Source organism: Sus scrofa, chromosome 18 (assembly GCF_054392235.1).
Source record: "Sus scrofa isolate SSC_HxYL_T2T_F1_AM1 chromosome 18, Sscrofa_HxYL_maternal_Yorkshire_Landrace_v2.0, whole genome shotgun sequence".
Taxonomy (NCBI): domain Eukaryota; kingdom Metazoa; phylum Chordata; class Mammalia; order Artiodactyla; family Suidae; genus Sus; species Sus scrofa.
In genome coordinates, this window is record NC_139400.1 from 50,400,766 (window position 1) to 50,423,330 (window position 22,565).

Genomic DNA, 22,565 nt, shown 5'->3' on the forward strand with positions numbered 1-22,565 from the left:
AGACTATTTTCCTGAACAGAGGAGGGTTGGTCTTTTAAAGCTTTGCAAGTGATGGGCTCTCCCTACTGGAAATACTTCTTCAGATGCTGTGACTAAAGTCCATATAATTGCTACTGATTTAATACCCAGGCAGTGGGTATTTGGCAATAGAAAAGGCACAGTCTATATTCTGAAAATGTCTTAAAATTATTCTGTTATAGATGAATAGGGCTTTTAAGCTCATTATGCCCTGTGTCATATATTATGTCATTTAGTTCTCAGACTATGAAGGCAAAGTGGGGATTACTATCTTCATTTTTAAGATAATGAAACAGACTCAGAGAGTTCCAGGGACTTGTTCAGTGTTGCAAAAGAAACTAAGGCCTCTGTATCTTCAATAGCCAGTCTACTTCCCCGCTGCCCCTGCCCCAGGAAGTCAGAAAGGAGAACAGCTTGTCTGGGCACCTGTGAGTTTATTGAGCACGCCCTGTTGGCATGGCTACAGGTACATCATGCCTGTGCAACAAAGCTGATAGGATGAGAGTTCGTCTGTGCTTTCTTACTAGGAATCCCTTAGTGTGATGTCAGCCTATCATCCACATAAACGTAATTGCATTTGGTTTCTTCACAACTCGATGGTGGCCTGTTTCACCACTCATGCCTCAACCAGCAGCCTAGCCACAGGCGTATTCCCCTCCTCCCGAAGCTGTGACTGGGGCCACCAGTAGGGAAAGCAGAGCACTGGGATTGAAGAGAGATAATTAGAGACACAAAGTATGGGTCTACACCAAAGGCTCCTTAAAGGTGAAGGCTGGAGGGTGAAGTTGAGGGGTGAAATGTGCCAGGTGGCGTGGACAGCGAGCTGGAGAACTTATATTACTCCTAAAAGGGCACCCAGTGCTTAGTGCCTGCGGACACTTGCAGTGCTTCTAAATCAGGCTCAGGTTGCCAGATCTTGAGGTGGTTTTTCAACAGAATCTGGCAATCTAGGATTTTTATGTAAATTCTCCTTGTTAAATAATAAGTTGGTTTAAATATTTTTAAACCTCTGTGGGTCAAAAACAAACAAAACAATCCTGAATTTCTTTTGCAACCACTTCACTTTACAAACATAGGTAGATAGGATATTTTTAGGAGAAATGCACCAGGACATAGAGATGCATCTTATTACTAGAGGCATCTTTATTACCAAGAGAGTCCTGCATCTTTTCCACATCTGTGAGGACAGGAAAACAGAAAGGATTAACGAACCATTGGAGTCAAGCTGTATCTACAGCTTCCAAATTTATCATTTTTAGGCAGGATCTATTTGAATATCTACCCTTATACCTTCTTCTTCTTTTTTTTTGTTTAAGGGCTGCACCCACAGCACAGCCACAGCAACGCGGGATCCAAGCTGTGTCTGTGATACCATAGCTCATGTCAATGCCAGATCCCTGACCCACTGAGTGAGGCCAGGGATCGAACCTGCATCCTCATGGATACTGGTTGGATTCATTTCTTCTGAGCCACAATGGGAACTCCAACAGCCACCCTTATACCTCTGAACAATAGCTTTTGTCCTTCCTCACATCAGTCACCTGGTGGATGAGGCCCCATGCAAAGCTTTTCCATGGCACACCCCCACCCCGCCACCCAGACTGCAGGCTGGGCAGGGGTCATAAAGCCTCCTGCTCATCACACCACATGTTTCCCTCTCATCCGAGAAAGCATCCTGGCGTCCAAATGAGTGGGGATGCTGAAAGTATAGCAGTGGACTGCCACTGATCTGAATTAAGTTTTTAAAAAGTAAATTCATCACCAACATTGGTATGATACCTACTGTTTGGAATGGTTCACTTGTGACACAACGCACAAAATCTCCAGACAACATGGTTAAGAAATGTTTTTTTAAAGTAAATAGGGTATATTACTGGAGTTTCCTGGTTGGCTCAGAGGGTTAAGCATCCGCTTTGTCACTGCGGCAGCTCAAGGTCGCTGGTGTAGTGCAGGTTTGATCTCTGGCCCCCGAACTTGCACATGCTGCGGGCACAGCTGAATAAATAAATAAATAAATAAATAAATAGCGTATATTTCTAAGCTTCCCAGGCAGACCAGCACTCTCTATCCGCGCTACTTTGGACCAATGCATGATTGGCTGGCTTGACTCCCACAGCTCATATATTCACTTTTAGGGTAACAGTTACAAAGCTCTTAGGAATATCACCAGAGACCCTTGGACTCTTGAGGAAGGATAAAAGAGATAAAAGACCATGTTCTCCAAAGTAACCAGGGAGTTAGAACCCAAACATTCTCACTTTTCTAAGTGGAAACAGAGAGCCCGCACTGGAACTGGCAGTTGGATGATGTGAGGTCAAGTCTGAAGGATTCCCGTGTTATCCACATACTTTGCTCCATAAATTGATCCGGGAGATGAAGACACTGAGCACTAAAGCTTCCCTGTTGACCTCCTAAGTTAGGATGACCCACTTCCTTTCCACGACATCAGAAAATGAAAATTCAAGAGGTGAGAGTGGAAACCAGAGTCCAGAAAGAGCAGAGGGACAAAGAGGTGACTGGAAATTTGATACTGCATGCCTCCTGGGGAAAAGGTGTCTGGATCTTAAAGGTAGACTGTGACAAAACGAGAGCAGAAATGAGCCTACTTTTTCTAGGTCGCCATAGGGAACCAATTTAACCTATTTATGCGTGGTCTCAAGTGAAATCGCTTTAAATAGCTATCTTGTCACCGTCCTTTTCATCATCTTCCAGGATCACTTTGGGTCTCTCATCCCTGAGCAGGGTCACACCTGAAAAACACAAAGCACAGGTCTGCAATTAGGTCCTCTAATTAAAATATTAGATGACCTTACAGTGTAGACACAGTACACAGGAGCATAGCAACCCAGAAACCTTCCAGTGTCTGCGAGGCTACCTGCGAGCGGTGCCGACAGAGGGAGCTGGGTGGCCTTATTTGGCCTTCCCAGAGGTGCTGTGGCTCAGTGAGGACAACGCTCTGGTTGCCAGAGATGCTCAACATGGGAGTTAGAGGCAACCTACACCCACTTCTCTACATTCTGCCTTTAAGCCTGTGGCAGCAGAATGGTAAGCATACCGGTTTTGGAGTCTAACTGCTTTGGACTTCTCATTCTGCCACACATTTAATCTGGGTTGAGCCAGATAATACCTTTCAGACCTAAATTTTCTTGTATGGAAAATGAGGGCATTAATGCTTATATAAAAGGTTATTGTGACAATTAAATAATAAGTAGGTAAAAATGTTTAGCACAGTGCTACGCCTGCAAGCAACTTAGTTTTTCCCCTCCTTTCACAAATTGGTAGTTTATTTCCCCTTTGCAGAGAACCTCTAAATCTCATGAAGTCAAGCTAAACACATTTTACTAACATCTGGGAAAAATACTGAGCTGAGATTCTGAACATGCCATTTCTAAATGTCAGTGCTGGTAAAGTTTGCATGGTTTAGAGCAAAAAGAGAAAATAAGGAAATTTTTCATTCGGCTCTATGGCTACGGTTGTAAAAGCTGTCCTTTAGTTTAAGATGGTTCTTTTTCTAATTTGGGGGACTAATATATCCTTTTATTTTTATCAGATTTCAGAGACGTTAGATGGTTGTTTTGTCAGCATCCTTACTAAGAAAAATCTGAAGGTGAAACCCCTGTGTTAGACCCCACAATATCTTGTTTTTAAAAGTTTACTGCTCTAGGGTGGAATTCATAATCTTAAGTACCATTTTTTTGGACTGATCAGCCCAGAAAAGACCATCCAAGGGGGATCTGGGTGGTTCTGCGCCTCCTGTGAATTGTGAGAGGAGGTCGTTTTAATAAAAGGAAAGAGAGCTGTGATTCAAGGCCACTCTGCCGTGGTTTCTGTCATCCCTCCCCAGCCAGCCAATTTTGTTTTCCCACCACTGCTTTGCACTGACTCCTTCTCATAATTAGAGACCTTTCCGTTCATGAAGCGTTTCATAAAGATCTAAACTTGAGGGAGGAAAGCTGAGCATCACAAGAGGCCTTTCTACAACCCTGGACTCCATTCAGCGGCAAGTTAATGCAAACTGTGTGTTGATCTTAATGACTATTCATTTGATTCAGTCCCTAGTTTGTTCATGTGGGTTCTTTACCAATTAGCTAATATTTATTGGAGGAGAGCTGAAACTAAGGCTTTTGCATACATCACTTATGAAACATCATAGGAGATATTTTCTCTTATACCAGCAGAATAGAGGTTTGGATTTTTATTTGGAATTGATGCCATCTTGGTAGAAGAACATAAAGTTAGCTAGGCTGAGCCTCAAGCATCCCAACTCCTCCTTCTCAAAAATTTTTTGTCTTTTTTTTTTTTTAAGGGCTGCACCTGCAGCATATGGAGGGTCTCAGGCTAGGGGTTGAATTGGGGCAGTAGCCATTGGCCTACGCCACAGCAATGCCAGATCCAAGCTGAATCTGCAACCTACACCACAGCTGATAGCAATGCCAGATCCTTAACCCACTGAGCGAGGCCAGGGATCGAACCTGCATCCTCATGGATGCTAGTCAAGAGTCATTTCTGCTGAGCCACGATGGGAACTCTGAATTTTTTTTTACATTAAACTAAATTTGGGTGGATTCAAGGTGAACAGGAGCCTTTAAATTTCAGATTCCAGTTAATTTTTGATTACTTTGGGAATTCTTGACACCTAGTTATACAAGTATCTGGGCCAAAAGAAAAAAGAAAGTGCTAGGATTTCAGGGAAGGGAGGAAGCTGGTTTAATCATCAAGGTCAGCCCTTCCCAAAGTGGCCTAGGCTTCCCCCAGGGACTTGGGAGATTATTTCAAGTGGAAAGTGAGCTGGTGTTTGTATTTCATATAGTTAAGCATTCATTTTAATGTCATTAATGAAAAAAATATGTGGCAGCTTATCAAAATCTTGATTTTATGGATCTCATTGTTTAGGATGAGGCTTGAATCAGTAGCATCTATAGGATGTCACTGTATTCTTCTTCTTCTTTTTTGTATTCGTATTCTTGATGCTTCATCTCATGGCACTGGTTATTTGGTGAATGAGGTTTGATGAACACTAGTTGTCTGACTTAACCCAGTCCTGGTCCTCACAATTTCCTGTGGAAGCAGAGGTGTGTTATTGAAGGAAATGATCCAGAGCCAGAAAAGCTTTGCCTTTTGTGTCCGACCAACTTGGAGGAGTCACTCAACCTGTTTGAGCCCCAGCCTATTCATCTATAAAACTGAAGGAAACATACTTTGCATGTCCCACAGGTGGTGATGCCAGCAGGCTAGATTTAGGCCAACATTCTTTTATGCTTCAACCACACCTTACATGAACCTCCATTAAAGCACTTTTCACATTGTAGGAATCACTAGACAAGACATCCGTCTCCCCTGGACCAAACGATGAGATTTTCAAAGGCTGTTCTAACATCCAGCACAGGGCTTGGATGATTGCAGGGATTTAAAAAATGTCAGGTCTTTTCCTTCCATTCGCTATGTAGGAGAGTTTAGGGAACTTGGTTGCTTCTTAGAACTTGGTGTGTTTTTAAGGCCAAAATGGTCAGTCCAAGGACTCTCAAGGGTCAATTAACCCCTGCAACAAGCTGGTTTAGGCCATGACCCCACCCAGAGCACCATCTAAAGCTGGTCACCTGCATTACAGTTGTGAGCAGATCTAAGGCACCCAGAACTGTGACACCACAGCTCCTGGGAAACCACACCAGAGTGATCTCTTCCCAACAGGACAGAGGAAGTGTCACTTTCAAAGGACACATCTATATCCTTTCTGCAAGTATAATACTGAACTTCTATCTCCAAGCCTTAATGGCTCATGGGCCAGTTTTCCAGGAGGCTTCTCTTCAGTGCTTCCAGCTTCATCATTCATTCTTTTCTCTGGTTCCTTTTGCCAGAGACCTCAACTAAAGACTTTTCCTCTTAAGCAGGTCTCAGCTACTCGGATCTGACCAATCCCAAACCAAAGCTCCTTGCAGTGCAGACACTTGGCCCTGGCAACTGTGGGCCGTGTTGGAAGGAAACCCTGGGTTGCCAAGGAAGCCCGAGGTTACTCCTCATAGCTCAGAGGAGTTGTCTGGCAATTGGAACCCGTCACAGAAGCTCATTAACCTCCGGGAATGAAGGTAGTTAGCAAGAGATTTAGAGGAGAGAGCCAATCCTTGTCCAGTCTTCACTTGCCAAGGGCTAATGAGAGGAGATGTCTCTGGTGTGCATTTTTCTGTGATTTCCTCTCTTACTAGAACCAATGTGAGTCTCTCTGAACATCTGCTGAAGGCTCTATCCTTATCAGCTTAACTAGCATTTCGATTACTGCCAAATCTTTAGATACTAAAAGGCTCTTCAAAAATAAAGCACTTCAGCTAATATGCTAATAAAAGCTGGAGTCATAGAACACTGTCTATAATTGCAAATACTTGCAATACAGAGATTTTCTGACTCAAGGAATTCCATACTGTGTATAGAGTCTGTGAATATACAGTGCCGCTCCTCCAACTCTTGTGTACTTTGCACTCTTTGATAAACTTTTTTAATTCAATTGGGAGCTGCTCTCCTAGGATGCCGATACTGGGATGTAGGCAGCCTCTGCTGTCAGAGAAATAGGACTCAAGAATTTAGGAAGTTCCTTGAATCAGTAGGTTTCTATGGTGAGATAAGACACTGTGGCTAGAAAAAGTCTCCTTTTGAAATGGTTTAACTTATGCCAAAGAATATCAGGTTGCAAAGAGAATGGGGGCAAACTCACATTTTTTTGAGGACTTTCAACAAGCCAGGAATTGTACCTGGTACTTCATATACTTTATTTAGTTGTGATAACAACCTTAGGAGACAGATTTTATGGTCCTCCTTTCAGGGAAGGATGAAATGAAGGAGGCTCTTACAGTTTATGTTAGTTGCCCAAAGTCATGAAGCAAGAATGGAGCAGAACCAGAAATCAAACCTACACCTTTCTGACTCCAAAGCCCTTGTTCAAGGTAAGGTAACTCTCTGTTCATAAATATTTTGGTTCCTCTACCAAGTCTTCTGCTAAAAGGATTTTAATAAAAACAAATACAAGAATGAGCAGAAAAGAATCAGTCTCCTGATGAAGAACTTGAAAATGCCAAATCATGACTGACAAAGAGAATATCGAATCAGCAGATCCTTATTGAGAGGTGCTACATAGGAGACACTGGGCCAGATATCAAGATCAAGACCTGCAACATAGGGCAATCCCAGGCCAGTTCTCGTGAATTCCCATCAAAAAACGTCTTTGATGTAAACCAGTTTAAATAACAGCTATAATAACAGCTACAAGAACTATAAGGACAATACCTAAAGAGATGGCAACGTTTTGGTCTTTGCATGCCCAGCTCTAATACAGAGTTAGTTCAGAATTGAAAAGATTCATTTTGTACTTGAAGGGCTCTGTTGGTAGGACTTTAAGCTGATGGAGTCTTTTTTCTTTTTTCTTTTTAAATGGAAATCATTCTTCTCTATTTATTGAAGTAACTTCCCAACTCCTTATATTAACAATACTTAGTTAACCTAACTTGAATTGCTTTATTTACTTGGAATTAGTAGATAGTGTTTCCTTTAAAAATTATTATTTTGTTAAGATTGACTCCTGTGTTTGGTCTACATAGTGAAAATTAATAATCTGATTTTAAAATGATTATCTTTTTTAAACTTACAATAATGGTCAATATAATATATATTTATATGAGGGTTGATATGTGGTACCTAGTTGTACCAACGCTTTTGCCTCATTCCCACTCTGGCTGACCTTTTTCTGAGTAGAAAAAGAGTCACTCTATAGACAAGACAGAAAGTAAAGTGAGTTTGGTTTATATCCAGCATTTCATGAAAGGATCTGGTTGGGGAGAGTGAAGGTTGTCACGCTATCTGAAATGAAATAGGGCAGTTGATGGAGTCTTAAAAAGTGACTACAACATGGACAGAGGCAGAGCTTGGAGGATGAAACCTGTTATGGGGAGAAGCACTGGTGCAGGTAGGAATGGCTGTAACCCATGAGAAGCATGGCTGAGGAAGATTCAGACCCTCCAGCCCCTCCTTGGTCCATTTCTTCAGACAAGTGCCTCCTTGCCTGGCTCATCTCTGAAATCAGCAACCCTGTATGTACCCCTGACTACTATTTCATGGTCCTCCGAGCTGTCTTTTGATTTTTTTTATTAAATGAAATAATGGGAAAATATAGTTTTATAATAACCAAATCGCATCTCCTCTCCAAAGTGTCCCTGCTGGATGGCTATTTTACTACAAGTCCAAACCATAGCATGGTGCAATGAAAAACTGCTCATAGAGGAGACAGATGTGGCTTAGAGCCCCAGCTCTGTCACTTGACAGTTCTTGATGTGAGCATAATTTGATCCATTCATCTATCCTTCTAATCATCCTCATCAATTAACCAATCAGCCATCCATCCATCCATTTCATCAACAGAAGACTTTAGAGTGGCTAAGTTACCTAAATTCTCTCCGTTTCGTTATCTGTAAAGGGAGATAATAGTCACTTTTCTGTGTTATTTGGTTAACTTTGGAAAATCCACGAGACACGCCAAACTCAGTACCCAACATTTAGTAGATTGTCAGTTAGGTATACCTTCTCTTCTGCCACTCTTGCACCCCCAACTGTCTATAAAACACGCATGCATGCACTCTGTCTTATACTCTAATCATAAATGTACATGTCTTCGTCCCCAACTTGTACATAAAATTTTTAGGGAAAGGACTATACTTCCCACGCTGGCTCCCTTATGGTGTGGGATTACAGACATAATTCAGCAAGATTTTTTTGGCTCGATCTGACACATATCGAGAGAGCCAGCATTATTTTTGCAGCTCTCTTCCTCTCTCTTTCCCTCTTTATCTTCTGTTGGGGAGTTGGTCAAAATATCCAGGTGTCTTGAATCAGCCATCAGCATGATCCCTGGAAGACTGAAGATTAGGGTATTTAAACTCTTCTCAAGGACCACTGACTTTTCTATTTCATTGGCTCAGTGAATCTAACCAGTTCTGCGGAAGCGTGAGTGCTACTCTGATCCTCAGCCATCTCCAAGTCAGCCCCAGGGGAGCTGCCAATGAAAGTAAACCTGAAAAGCAGCAGTCAATGCTGCTCTTCCCCTGGGAACTTCTTTGAGGCACAGACTGTGGGGCCAGGACAAAGGCCATGCCCGTGGCACCTCCAGGTGGTAAGACCCCTGACCTGTTCCCAGCATCCTCCGCAAATGTCCTGTACCAGCTCTTTTACCTGATGCAAAGGGGGACACGTGCAGGGCAGGTGTGTCTTTTCTCCTTGGCTTTTTCTGTTCCAGGTCCGTGTTGTGAAGAGCTGGGTTTGTTTTGCCCTTTGGATGTCTCTCTTGGACATCGTATCTTTTAATTAAGTGTTCTGAAAGCACACCTGGATAGAAAGGGGAACAGAGGGAGAAACAGGGTCAAATACTTATTTCCTGATACACAAGGACTTTGCATCCACATTTGCACAAACAACTGGTGATGGCAGTCAATATATTTTTTCAAACTAATTTAACTTTAATTATTTTTTTGGCTGACTCATGGTATAAAGTTCCTGGGCCAGGGATCAAACCCATGCCACAGCAGTGACCTGAGTGAGCTGCTACAATGACAACACTGGATCCTTAACCCACTGCACCTCAAGGGAACTCCCAAACTTTTTTTAAATGAAAGGGGTTTCTTTATAATAAGATTAGTATCTACCGAGGCTGCACTAGAGAATATCCTCTATGCAAAGGGGTTTAAGTGTCTGATTTCATTTTAGCCTCACAAAACTCTGAGGAATTTAGTATCACTACCACAACCCCCTAGCTGAGGAAAGAGAGGCAAAGACATGCACCCAAGGAATTGAGCCCAGGTTTGCCTGCCACCAAAGTCCATCCCTGTCAGAGCCACGGGGCATTTCTTGCTCCATAAGCTACATGCTACACTCTTCAAGGACTGATTTAACTCCCTGCTTCCACGCATTTGTCTCCTCTCCTCTTTTCTACACATGAAAAATTTCCCCATCATTTACAAACTCTCTAAAAACAGCCTCCTCTCCAAAACTTTCCAAAGTTCACTGCCTAGACTGAAATCCCAGGGTCTTTATCTGAGAACCTCCTTATGACATTGCCTCTCACTGCATATTTCAGCTATTTATGCGTTTCTCTTATTTCTTATAGAATGAAAAAAAGTTCCTTTCCAGAAAGCTCTGTGTTCTATTTGTTTATCCTTCCACGTGGGTTGTGAACAGAGAGGACATTAAATACATGGCTTGGAGGGAGGGGGGACAGGAATAAGAAAAAAACGAAACCTTGGGAAATAAGAGAGTGTCACATGTCACGTGCAAGGTTGTTTTAGAGACTCCTTGGCTGGTCACCAAACCATTTTGCTTTTCTCCTGGGCACACAGCTGGGCTATAGGTCTCAGCCTCCCTAGCAGTCACGTGAGGGCTGCCACTGAAGGAAGTGATGGGCTACTTGCCTGCCAACCCTCCGTTCTGTCTGCTCCGGGCCTGCTGGAGTGATGTTTATGGTGACTTTACTCTGTCAGCTTGAGTCCCTGAGTCACTGTCTGGAGCACAACCTGCCTCCCCTGCCCACAACTTCCACTGCTGAGTGAAATGTAAACTTGTGTTATCCACCAATATTTTGGAATTTGTATGTTATAGAGGCTGGCATTATTGTAACTAAGTATATGCAGAGATTGTACCAATGATTTAAGAACATCCAAATATTTAAGGAGAAAAAATCGTAAGCTGATGTGGCCTAGTGGCAAGCAGTTCCTTTTTACAGATAGGCAAATTGACCTCATTGTCTGGTACCTGGAATGAAAGGTGGGATGTGCAGGGCTGGTGTATCTTTTCTCCTTGGCTTTTTCTGGTCTGATTCAACATTCAGGGTGACTTGGACATTTTTCCCCTTTCTTGGCTTCTTCTTGAGATCACAGTCCTTAAAAAACTGGTCTGAAAGATCATCTGATTTTGACAAGATGCAAAGAAAAAAGAAAGCCACATGAGTAAGGGTCTGGTCACAGACTGGTTGGTTTCCAATTATACCTGATGGTAGGGGTAGAAGTCATTTTGTCTGAAAAATACAAAAAATAAGAAAAATTGTGGCCTCTTTTATAGAAGACTTTACTTTTTTTTTTTTTTTTTTTTTTTTTTTTTCTGTCTTTCGTCTTTGTAGGCCCACACTTGTGGCATATGGAGGTTCCAGGCTAGGGGTCAAATCAGTGCTATAGCTGCCAGTCTACACCACAGACACAGCCACAGCAACGCCAGATCCAAGCCGAGTCTGCGACCTATATCACAGCTCACCACAACGCTGGATCCTTAACCCACTGAGCGAGGCCAGGGATCAAACCTGCAACCTCTTGGTTCCTCGTTGGATTCGTTTCCACTGTGCCACAACAGGAACTCCCAGAAGGCTTTATACGCATGAACACATGTCGTAAAAGGGAAAACTAGAATTCTAGACAACCCCAAATGAAGAGCCCTCAAATGGGGTGGATAATCAAGGAAAGAGGAAGTTTAAAATACAGTTCAGCAAGCCACAGGGAGGGTTTAAGTTACATTTCTGATGCCAGAATAGCTTCTGTCCCAAATGCTCCTTCTCAATTTCCTTTGCTCCAGCCTTGCTCTCTTTGGAGAGTGCAACGGCCAGTATGGAGCCTCGTGCTCTCTCTGGTCTAGTGGTGATAATCTCAGTCTGGTCCCCACGCCTTCACTCCCACAGCTGGCCAAGGCACACCAGTGGCTGACACTCACCCTTCAGCAATGGCTTTGTCACGGACCCCCAGCTTTGCAGTGGTCCTATTGGCCCATCCTTACCCCAGATCATCCTGTCTTATCAAGCTCTTTACTCTCCTAGTCCCCTGTAGGACCCCACTCAAGCTTCTGCAGCCTGGATTCTACATCGTGTCCATCAGATGTCATTGGACACAAAAATTCAACCTGATCATTCCTTGCCCATTAAATTACTTTCTCTGTTTCATGTTACTCCCGTGTTTTGGTTTATCCTGCTGTCATTTGAGCTTCCCATCATTGTTCAAGCACTTGTTCTTTCTATAATGATTTATCATCTGCTCTAGATAGAGCTTCCTTAGAGATTTAAGATGATATAGCCTTCGAATAAGTTTATTCTTAATTGCCTCTCTCATTAGATTTTAATAATTTCATCCAATCATTTCAATTTAATAAATATTTATCAAAATTGTACTATGTGTAGGGCATTGGACTATATGCTTTTAATTTACATGCACACAAGAAGAGAAGGTGAGGGGGACTTTATTTACTACGACTTAGGTACTAGGTGGCTCACATCAGTCCAGTGTGTAGGAAGGACCAACGCCTTTTCTGATTCTTCAATACCTATATTTTACTAGTTGCTAAATAGTCACACAATCCTGCATACATTATCTCATTTAGTTTTCACACAATGCCCACAGGAAAGGTACTATTACCCCTAATTTTCAAATAAAGAAACTGAGGTTTATAAAGCCAGCTAGGAGTTCCTGTCTTGGCTCAGCAGGTTAAGAACCCAACTAGCACATGAGGATGTGGGTTCGATCCCTGGCCTCACTCAGTAGTTAAGGATCTGGTGTTGCTGTAAACTGTGGCACAGGTCCCAGATACAGCTTGGATCCTGTGCTGCGGTGGCTGTGGTATACACCTGCAGCTGTAGATCCAATTTGACTCCTAGTCTGGGAATTTCCATATGCCACAGGTGCCACTGTAAAAAAAAAAAAAAAAAAAAAAAAGGGGTGCCAGCTAAAATTCTGAGATTCCACTGTTGGCAGGTTATGGCATCAGATTAAATCCAGGCTCTTGGGACTATGCATCTTAATGCCTGGCTGAAAATGTAATTTTAAAAATGTATTACACAGAGCACAGTTAATCTCCTCTTATATTATACACACTGTAGACATTTGCTGAATGAAGGAAAGTGGCTCAGAATGGGTGCTGGGTGCTGCGTGCCAGTGGGGTCTCTGGAAATACAGCCTGGCTATGGACCTGTAGTGGGTCACCCACCATTCAATTCCAGGATGTCACTCAGGGCGCCGCACAGACAACAAGACATTTCCTTCAATTTTAGCTTTTACTTCGATTGCACTTTTTCCCATTTTCGAGAAGTCCTGAATATAAAATATCTTGACGGTAAATGGGGAGAGGGGAGAGGCAGGGATGGGAGGGCATCATAACCAAGCAAGGCATAAACAAAGGCTATGAATATGCAAAAGGCCCATCCATCAAAAGTCTGAGTGTCTCATTTTTAGAAATGGGTAGAGGCAGAAATGTTCCTGGTATTTTCATTACAAAGGTTATGCAAAAAGTCAGTTCTGGAAAGGAAACAGATTGACAATAAAGCAGAAAAAGGCTATTTAAAATTCTGCCTTGATAGGCAAAGAGAGATATTTGAAATATTTTATTGGCACCGCACATGGGGTGTACGTGTGCTGGGACACACTGGAAACAAGCTATTCTGCTACGTTCCATTTATTGCCTCAAAAATGCTCTGCCTGGGACTCTGTCAGACCCAAAAAAGAGGACAATGCCTTTTGTCTCTCTTTTTAATTCTAATGAACTTCCCTCCAGCGCTTCAGCTAATATTTACATGGCAGACCCCACAGACCCATGGCTATCTGCCTGTCCATCTGGTGCTGGCTGTCACCAGAAGTCACAAACTATCAGGTTTCAGGACCTTCCCTCTGACTTGCTTGCAAACTGAATGGCAGAGACGCCCCTCTGTGACTTCCGCTATTGGCATCCACACTGGAGCCTTTACCTAAGTGGCCACAACGAGGGTCGAGCTTGTCCAGTCGGTCTTCTGAGAGCTCCAGGGGCTGCACTTGCTCGGTGGACATCATCCAAGGCGGGTCAGTGTATGATTTCTTCTCCAGCCCTACAGAAGGCTAAGAAACAAATCTATTAGTATGTCTTCTGTTTGTTCAACTCACTTATTAAACAAGTATATTTACTGAGCACTTGCTATTATGTTCTCCTATCTTAACTCTGCTTTTTCTACTTAGCCACTAGAAACTCTAAACTTAAGATGTAAGCCAAAATAAATGAATCTCTCACACACACACTCACACACACACACACACACACACACACTCACACACACAGATTTATCAGTAATTGTCACTTATCAAATATCCAATATTTGCCGTTTTACAGAAGTACTGTGGGAGTTTCAGACTGAAAATCTGCAATATCTGAATTAAAAATGAGTTAGCTAAGTTACAGAAAAACTTGATTAAATCTTTCCTATATGTTCTCTACTGAGTTCTGCAAAGTAGGATTATGCCTACCTCACAGGCGAGGAAAGCGAGGATCAGAAAACTTACTTTATTTAGTTGCATGTCTACTACCTAACCAAGCTTGGATCCCAATTCAGTTCTGCATACTTCCACTAGACACCCAAGACGCTTAAGACAATGGTTCCTTTGGATCCAAACTGATCCAGGCTTCTGGTTTTCTACTATTACATGCTTATAACTATCAAGTAATGAGACTTCCTTCTCATCCATATTACAACGGTGGTGGATCTGCGGTAGGAAAACATCTCAGTCTTGAAATGGATCTTTATTATTTTCTCCCGAGAGATTTCTGACATTAGAGCTAATCTGTTCCCCTTCCCCCTCCTGCTATCACCCATCTTTTCTAAACCACAAATCCATTGAACTTTCGAGAGCTATTATTTGTAGCCATTGTCCAGGAGGAGTAGAAATTCAGAACGGACACGTGTCAGGTCTGAACGAGAAACACATTAGTTGAGATTTATAGGAAATTGTCATTAGCGTCTGCCTATATTGTTTCTTTTAGATCATTTATTGCTCATGTCCCACCACAGTAAGAATGGTTGGAGAGGAATAAGATGAAAATGACCCAACTGGTCCTCTTTTCATGAGATTCCTGGGTCACTGGCATGCACAAGCTCATGCAATTAGTTTAACTCAGTTGTCTTCTGACGAATAAGCCAGTGTTCTCTGGGAAGGCTGAAGGACCTCTCCCCCTGCAAGCTGAGATCATTGCTTAGCAGATGGAGCCATTAACAGATTACTTGAGCCAGCTTTTAGTGTCCTTCTAAGCAGACTGATTGTACTGAATGACTTCAGCAGAAATCAACTCAGACCACTGTTTTCAGTGTTTGTATAGAGACTGCCAATGCCAACTCCCTGGGACCATGAGGAAGTGTGCTCTTAACTTGGGCGGCTGGCCGTCACCTACTTGCATGGAGAGGAAATTATGGGATCATCATTTAGGATGAATGGGCTCAGCGCTAAGGTCTGGAGGCCAAGTCACAGCCTCAGATGGGCTGCGTACCTACACCGTCTTCCCTCTCTTGGTGCAGAAAGTCTCGTCATAAATTTTGTGCTGAAGATCACCCCGTGGAGGATCTAGTCAAAATCTTCACTCTTTAGAAGAAGGAGCTGAGACTCAAAGAGCTTAGTTACGACTTAGGATCAGAATCATCATTTGAACTCAGGCCTCCTACTTTCGACTCTAGGTCCTGTCTGGCACGAGTACCCCTCTTCTCTCCAGCCTAAGGTCAGCTGTTCTTCGTACTTGGATCATACGGCTGCTCCCGTGTACTTTAAGAGCTGCTTATTTAATTTGAATCTGAGCTTTCAAGTCAAATACATCTAGGTTACATCGCAGCCCTTTGACGAAAAGCCATGCGACTTTGATGAAATGGCTAAGTCTTCACAATTAAGTGAGGGGAGAGGAGCCCAAGTGCAATATAATTATTTGCCCTTTCTTCCAACAAGCTACAGCTGCCATGATAGAATCTGCCAAGGCGAGCATCTTGGTGGTGCCCCCCACAGCCACCCAAGGAGACAGGTTGCTTTCTGCCCCCATTCTTGGCCTCAGTTTTCTTCTCTGTAAAGTTGACATAATAGTCCCAAACCTGTAGAGTTACCAGGGGGATTAAATAGGCTAGCTACATGCTGTGCATGTTGCAAGTCCCGAGTGAGTGGCAGTCATTGTCATGCAACGTTGCCTATACCTTACTAGATAGTTGGCTGATGAAGACCAGCTGCTGAACTGAAAAATTCTAAGCATCACTGACTCCTTCCTTTCATCTAGATGCTGAGCCATGGGCTGGCCTGCCTTCATCTGAGCAAATTGGCTCTCACAGTACTGGACTTGAGAGAGAGGCTGCCCTTGGGAGATAAATTATTCAAGCGTCAGGAGTCCCTGGACAAGGGGAGAGTCCTTGGTGATCAGTCACAAAACTGACACGTTTCCTCCCAAGGACAGCACCTGGTGTCTATGGGGGAAACAACACTATTTTAAATCAGTGGGAGTGAAAGAATGACTTTCTTTCAAGCCTCTGTTTGTTAGGGACCTGAGAGGATTCTCGCGCTTGGGATTTTATCTAGAAAATGCCTCGTGCTGGGCAGGGATGTGTTTTACCCATGGGATTAGAAGACACTTTCATCGTGGATGATGTCACTGCCATCTTCTTGCAGAACCTCCACACAAAGGAACAACCACGTGGAGGAGTGAGATCTTTGGAGTTTCCTGTCGCCTCATTCATAATCATTAATTTACCATGAACCATTACTCATTAACCATTTTCCCTGCCTGCCGAATGTCAGTATAAGATGACCCCATCCCCCTACCCTCTCTGCACTTCTATCCTCAGTGAGAAGGGTGCTCAGGGCAATTGAGCGGCTGTGAGTCAGGAGCTAGTCTGATTCTTGAACTGGGAAATGGAATATTTCTACGTCCTATTCCTGCTCTGCCCGTGCCTGCCTCTCTCTAATTCAGTCTCCACCCCAAGCACAACAAATGGATGCTGTGTTTGTCATGCTACCCAGGGAAGCTTTCATCATTTCCCTCGGAAGCTCGCTGTAATTTGGGAATTTCTGAAGCATCACCTCCTTCTTTCACACCTAAACTTACCTGGTCCCCTGGTCCTCAGATTCCTACTGAGGGGGCCTAGAGACCTAAAAGATGCTTTGGGATATTTTATAAACTGGTTTCCAATCAAAGGTTTGTGGCTCTTTAGTATTCTCATGCCACTTATTGGTTTGGTGTGGTCTCTGAATTTTAATACTTACACAGTGACACTCAGACTGCCACTGTGACTGTCAGTATCAGCCTGCCCACCCTCTCCTGAAAAGACTGGGGCCACATGTATGGTGGAAAAATAGGAAATTTTTACTATGTGACACCTTAGAGGGGTCTCAGGAGGCACCGCAGTCACAGGCATTACTTCGGCAGCAAAAATACCAGCATTTGCACCAAATCGTATAAATAAAGACTGCAAGATGAGTCATCTCTTTCATGTCAGGTTTTGCTACCAAATGAATTTATGTTGAACTTAACAACAAAAACTGGGGGTTTTCAGAATTTTTCAGATTTCTCCATTAGACAAGAAAGGGTTGTCGGTCTGAATTATCTTTCTCGTTGTTTGAGAGAATGTGGGTGGTTTGGTGTAGCATGTACAACAGACCAAGTAAGAGCATTTTGGGGGTTTGAGAAGGTTTTCAGGTTCCCTGAGGCTAAACTCTTGCAACTTCCTCTTGCTAGTTCTTACATCCCTCTTCTCAGAGAGATATTTGTAAATGCAAATTACCACTGAGGGAGGAGATATTGACTGATTCACGATACACAAAGGTTATTAATGACAAAGGTCTCTTTCTCTTTTGAGAACAGGAATTGAAAGGTCCAGGGAACTGGGTGTGAGGGAAGGAAGCCAGCTGAGTTGCAAGACAGGCATGTCACAGCAGCCTGCTGAAACCTGGACCCATGTGAAGGGCTTGTGTCTGCTAGCTCAGAGCTGGTACCTGTACTAGGAGGACAGTAGTACTATTTCTGCAGCTAAAAAAGACTGTCCGTTCAGTTTGAGATCCGAAGCTGATCTGGCCATCTTGTCCTTTCTCTCAACACTGAGGAGATTTCGCAGTTGGGTGTTAGAATGTCTGGATTAATTCATAGACAGTAAAAGGCTCAGGGACTGGAAGCATTTGGTGCTGTGAGGTAATACGAGGTAGAAACAAATGCTTGGTTGGTTGTCCCACTCTCTAGCTGGGTGAACCTGGGAAAGTTTTATGTCCTCTTGGAAACTTAGTTTCCACATCTGTGAAATGGGAACTGCAGTGGCTCTTCTCCAGGGTTGAGAGTATTAACAGTACTACATGTGTCAAGCTTGCAACCCAGATCCCAGCACATGCTACCGTTTTAAGAATGTGAGTTGCTTTCTTTGCTCTTTGTCTTCCCCTTGTAATTACAACATGTATATCTAAATGGAATTATCTCCACCTTATCTCTGGCCTTTTCTGAAGCTAATGATGAGATGAGAATAATCCAATTTATAAACCAACTACAGAATACATGTTTCCAGTATTATGGGAACATAATACTGATCCTCAGAAGTGAGCTGACACTGAGCTCAGACCTGTGGTATTCTAAAAAATATCCCCAAAGTAGCCAGGCCTGGATGTACTTGATGGAATAAGAAGTTAGAAGGTTATGTCCGCAGACCAATGTGGTGTCTGGTTAAGGGAGCCTCTGGTTATATAAAATCCATATCCTTTGCACATCTTTTTTTCAACCTGAGGACTGAATTCAGGTCAAAAAATACCATATTTTAAAATCAAATTTGTTCATTTAGAAGACCTAAATTTGCAATATTCCTTCAGGAATGACTCCTACTGGAAGTAGGACATAGAGAGGTTTTTTGGTAACAACACTCTCCCCGGCCTTGAAAGATAAGCCTCCTTACACTGCTTTGAATACTCAGATATATCTGTGTTCACTGTGAAATTTCACAACTTAATTTGCAAGCACTCAGGCTCTTACAGAACTCAGGACTCTACTCCTTGGAAAAATGGCTTTCCCTGCTCCCCAGCGAGCCCCGGCTTAGCTTAGTTTTGCTCCAGAAAGTGCACCTGCCTCAACCAGAACCCCCAACCCCCATGCCCCATACCACCAGCTGCAGCCTTCTTTGTTCCAGTAACCACAAAACAGCTGTAACTTAGTGGAAACTTGCTTTTCTTGCCATAAAAGTTGAGTAAAAAACCAAAGCACTTACCAATCGGTACAGGGGCTGAGATGAGAAGGCAAAGGATGGTGAGAGAGAGCTTCCTCCCTGAAGCTGGGCCGGCTCCTCAGTGGCAGTGGCTGATGCTGCCTGGCTCCAGAGCCTCTTATCAAGGGACCAGCTGCCGCTGTTGCCATGGGGATGCTCTGTTTCTCAGGCGCCAGGGCAAGGGGGATGGAGAGGGAAAGAGGACTCATTTTGCAGCCACCGCTCCCAACTATAATAATTGTCCATGACAAAAACAACACACAGAGTAGTGCTTTGAGGACCTAACGTGCAAAGCTAAAGAAGTCCAAACAAACCAGCCAGGTCCTTTAATCCCCATGAAAACCCCATGCAGTGGGATTTTTTGGCTTGATGTTGCAAATATGGAAGCTGAGGCACAGAGAAAATAAAGGACTTGCCCCAAAGGTGCCACTACTAATTTCGACCCTCAAATCCACTTGAATTTAAGTTCAGAGTACTCTCCCTCACCACTGTTGAGTCTTAGAGGAGAATCATGATGAGAAGAATTGCAGCAAACAGTGACATTTCCATAAGGCTTTCCACACGCCAGGCACTCTTCTTCACAAGCATCAACTCTCACAACACCCTTGCAAGATAAGCCGTTTTCCTCCTGCCCATCCCACTGATGTGGAATCTGGGGCCCTAGGTCTCACTGCTAGTAAATGGTGAGGCTAGGGCTGGAGCTGGGTATTGAGTGTTAGAACCCATGCTCTTAACCACTTTGCAGTCCTCCTCACCAGAGGGTTTTTAAAAAAAAAAAAAAAACAAACACGGAGTTCCCATTGTGGCTCATCAGTAATGAACCTGACTAGTATCCATGAGGATGTGGGTTTGATCCCTGGCCTTGTTCAGTGGGTTAAGGATCCGGCATTGCCGTGAGTTGCGGTGTAGGATCCCGAGTTGCTGTGGCAGAGGTGTCTTGGATTCCAAGTCGCTGTGGCTGTGGCCGGCAGCTACAGTTCCAATTTGACCCCTAGCCTGGGAACTTCCATATGCCGTGGGTGAGGGCCTAAAAAGACAAAAAAAAAAAAAAAAAAAAGTGTTTAAAAAAGATAGAACATAACAAAGAATGCAGCCCTCACCATATAGGTGGGGTATGGAAGGCAGGAAAAATTCGCTCCTCCAAAGGAAAGAAATGAAATATTCTAATGTTAGGAATCCATATACACTCTAGGAAAGGCTTGGGGCCAAAGAATATTTAAGCAAGGGTGTGTGTGTGGTGTAGGTCACATGCAGTCAGAGGGAGGGGAAGGGTCTGTGTTTCCAGGGAGCTCACTGGAGGAAATGCCCCGTGCTGATCGGAGCAACAGAAGTTGGTAGTCACTGGTCTGGGCGTCGAGAGCAAGAAGGTGAGTCTGGGAGATCAGGTAGGGATCAGCACCTACTAGAAAGGCTTGAGACCCTTAAGGGCAGTCAAGAGGCCACCCACCAACGATGCTCAAGAGATGGGTTCTCACAGAAGAGGCTCGAATGTTTTCCATGCATGTTGTTTTCTTTCCTTCCTGAGGATGCAAGTTGGGCAGGTCCTGAGGAGTCCCGAGTTGGCCTCAATGACCTGTTGGTTAGTTGACTTGGTGAATGTTTCCTTGACATTTGCCAGTATCCCAATAATAGAGCTAGAACCATAATAAACTCATCCTGAAGTTCACCCCTAGGGTTAGAATTTCTTCAAATGCAATGATAATGAATTAGTAGGAAGGAGGCTTCCCTATTTGATCCAGCTTGTCTTGGTCCTTATTGGAGCCTCTAGAACAGAGATAAAAGCTCATTAGCAAAAGGTAATGCTCGCCAGGAAGGGAGACCCCCGTATGCTGACGGAAAGTCCCTAAAAGGATCTCTCAGTTCTAAACTGCCTGCTTTCTCCTCTTATCAACAGCCTTGTTAGCCAACGGGTTAGCAGCATCTTCATTTCCAAACTTGAGTGGAAAAAATATACTTTCTTCCTAGACTCAATTCTTTAAAAAAAAAAAAATTAAACTCTTTTTTTTTTTTTTTTTGAGGTCTTTGTAGATTCACATGCAGTTGTAACAAATAACACAAGGAAGTTCCCTATACCCTTTAAGTAGTTTCTTCAGTGCTACCATCTTGCAACACTGTAGGATCAGGTCTCAACCAGTGTGTTGATATGGATACAATTAAGATGTAGAAGAGCTCCATCTTCACAGGGAAGCCTCATGTTGGCCCTTCCTCCCTCTCCTCCCCTTCCTCACTCTTCCTGCCCTACCCACTCCTCAACCCCTGGCAACCACTAATCTGGTATTTCTATAACTTTTGTCGTTTCAAAAATGTTATGTAGCGGGAATAGTACAGTAAGCAACTTTTTGAGTTTGGCTTTTTTTTTTTTTAAACTCAGTTTTATTACTGGTGATTCATCCAAGTTATTCTGTGCATCAATAATTTGTTCCTTTTTTACCACTGGGTATATTCCATGGTATGCACCAAAGTTTAACCATGTACCTGTTGCAGGACATCTCAGTTGTATCGCGTGTTCAGCTATTACACATCAATGTTATGAATATTGATGTACGGCTTTTGTATGAACATAAGTGTTCATTTATCTGGAATACAGCCCAGGAGTGCAATTCCTGGCTCATATAGCAATTACATGTTTAATTTTATAAGAAATGAACAAACTGTGTTCCAGAGTGGCTACACCATTACCTATTTCCACCAGTCATTTATGAGTGATCCAGTTTCTCCACACACTTGCTAGCATTCAGTACTTTCTAAAAGTCATTCGCATAGGTGTCTTGGTATTATCTCATTATGGTTTTATTTGCATTCTCCTGTTGACTAATGATGCTGAGCATCTTTTCATGTGCTTGTTTGCTATCTGTACATTTCTTTGGTGAAATGTGTCTTCATGTCTTTCATCCATTTTCTTGTTAGATTGTTTACTTTTTTCAGTTGAATTTTAAAAATTCTTTATATATTCTAGATACTAATCCTTCTGCATCAGAGATAGATTTTCACAAATGTTACCTCCCAGTCTATAGTTTGTCTTTTCAAACTCGGTCTTTTGTAGAGCAAAAGTTTTAACTTATTATCCTCTCATGTATCATTAAATTAACTTAAAGCATAAGAAGTTGCGATTATTTCTGAGGGGGCCTTGTGAGAAGCTGAACAGTGTTAAGAATTTTAAAACACTCGTTTGCCACTTAATTTCCCAAGTTCAAAGGCAGTATTTTCAAAGAGAGAAGAGAGTATGAATTCTTTATTTCCCCTTTGGATAGACATGTACTTCCCCCAAGTTCAGACTGTTGTCAGTGGTGGTTTTTCCAGGGCTCTATACACTTTAATTGATGATGCCCAACCCCCCTTTTAAGGCAGATGTAAACAGCAACTGAGATGACAGATGGTAATATGAATTTATACCTTGGAGAGTTCTAAATAACAGCCACATATGTGCAATGTGGAAGTCACAGACTCTTGGCCTACAGTGTTCCCAGTGTAAGTGCTCGGAGCCGTTGTGTCCATGACATGATTTGTAGGTCCAAGAGCCTTCTGACGTGTCGGAATTGACTTC

At 43.0% G+C, this 22,565-nt stretch overlaps 1 protein-coding gene across 2 annotated transcripts; it reads right to left on the reverse strand.

Annotated features, from left to right (window-relative positions):
• Window positions 1-435: 435 nt before the first annotated feature.
• PPP1R17 (protein phosphatase 1 regulatory subunit 17) lies at window positions 436-19,115 on the reverse strand. Of its 2 annotated transcripts, XR_014834335.1 has the most exons (6): window positions 19,025-19,115; window positions 13,760-13,886; window positions 10,798-10,950; window positions 9,226-9,378; window positions 2,625-2,768; window positions 1,852-2,013 (listed from the first exon to the last, which is right to left on the reverse strand). XR_014834335.1 is itself a non-coding variant. In XM_021079216.2 (5 exons), exons 2-5 carry the CDS (start codon window positions 13,839-13,841, stop codon window positions 2,689-2,691), a joined length of 468 nt encoding a protein of 155 aa, XP_020934875.1. In that variant the 5' UTR covers window positions 13,842-13,886; window positions 19,025-19,115; the 3' UTR covers window positions 436-2,688. The 2 variants fall into 2 exon arrangements, 1 of the variants encoding a protein (XP_020934875.1); XM_021079216.2 differs by having other exon boundaries at window positions 436-2,768.
• Between the last annotated feature and the right edge of the window lie 3,450 nt (window positions 19,116-22,565).

What these genes read in the sequence shown, in the direction of transcription:
- PPP1R17 (XM_021079216.2), bottom strand. Translation starts at nt 13,841, where the DNA reads ATGATGTCCACCGAGCAAGTGCAGCCCCTGGAGCTCTCAGAAGACCGA. An exon ending in CCCTCGTTGTGGCCACTTAG is followed by an intron (nt 10,951 to 13,759) that starts GTAAAGGCTCCA and finishes TGTCAAAATCAG; the next exon opens with ATGATCTTTCAGACCAGTTT. An exon ending in CGTGTCCCCCTTTGCATCAG is followed by an intron (nt 2,769 to 9,225) that starts GTAAAAGAGCTG and finishes TGTGTTTTTCAG; the next exon opens with GTGTGACCCTGCTCAGGGAT.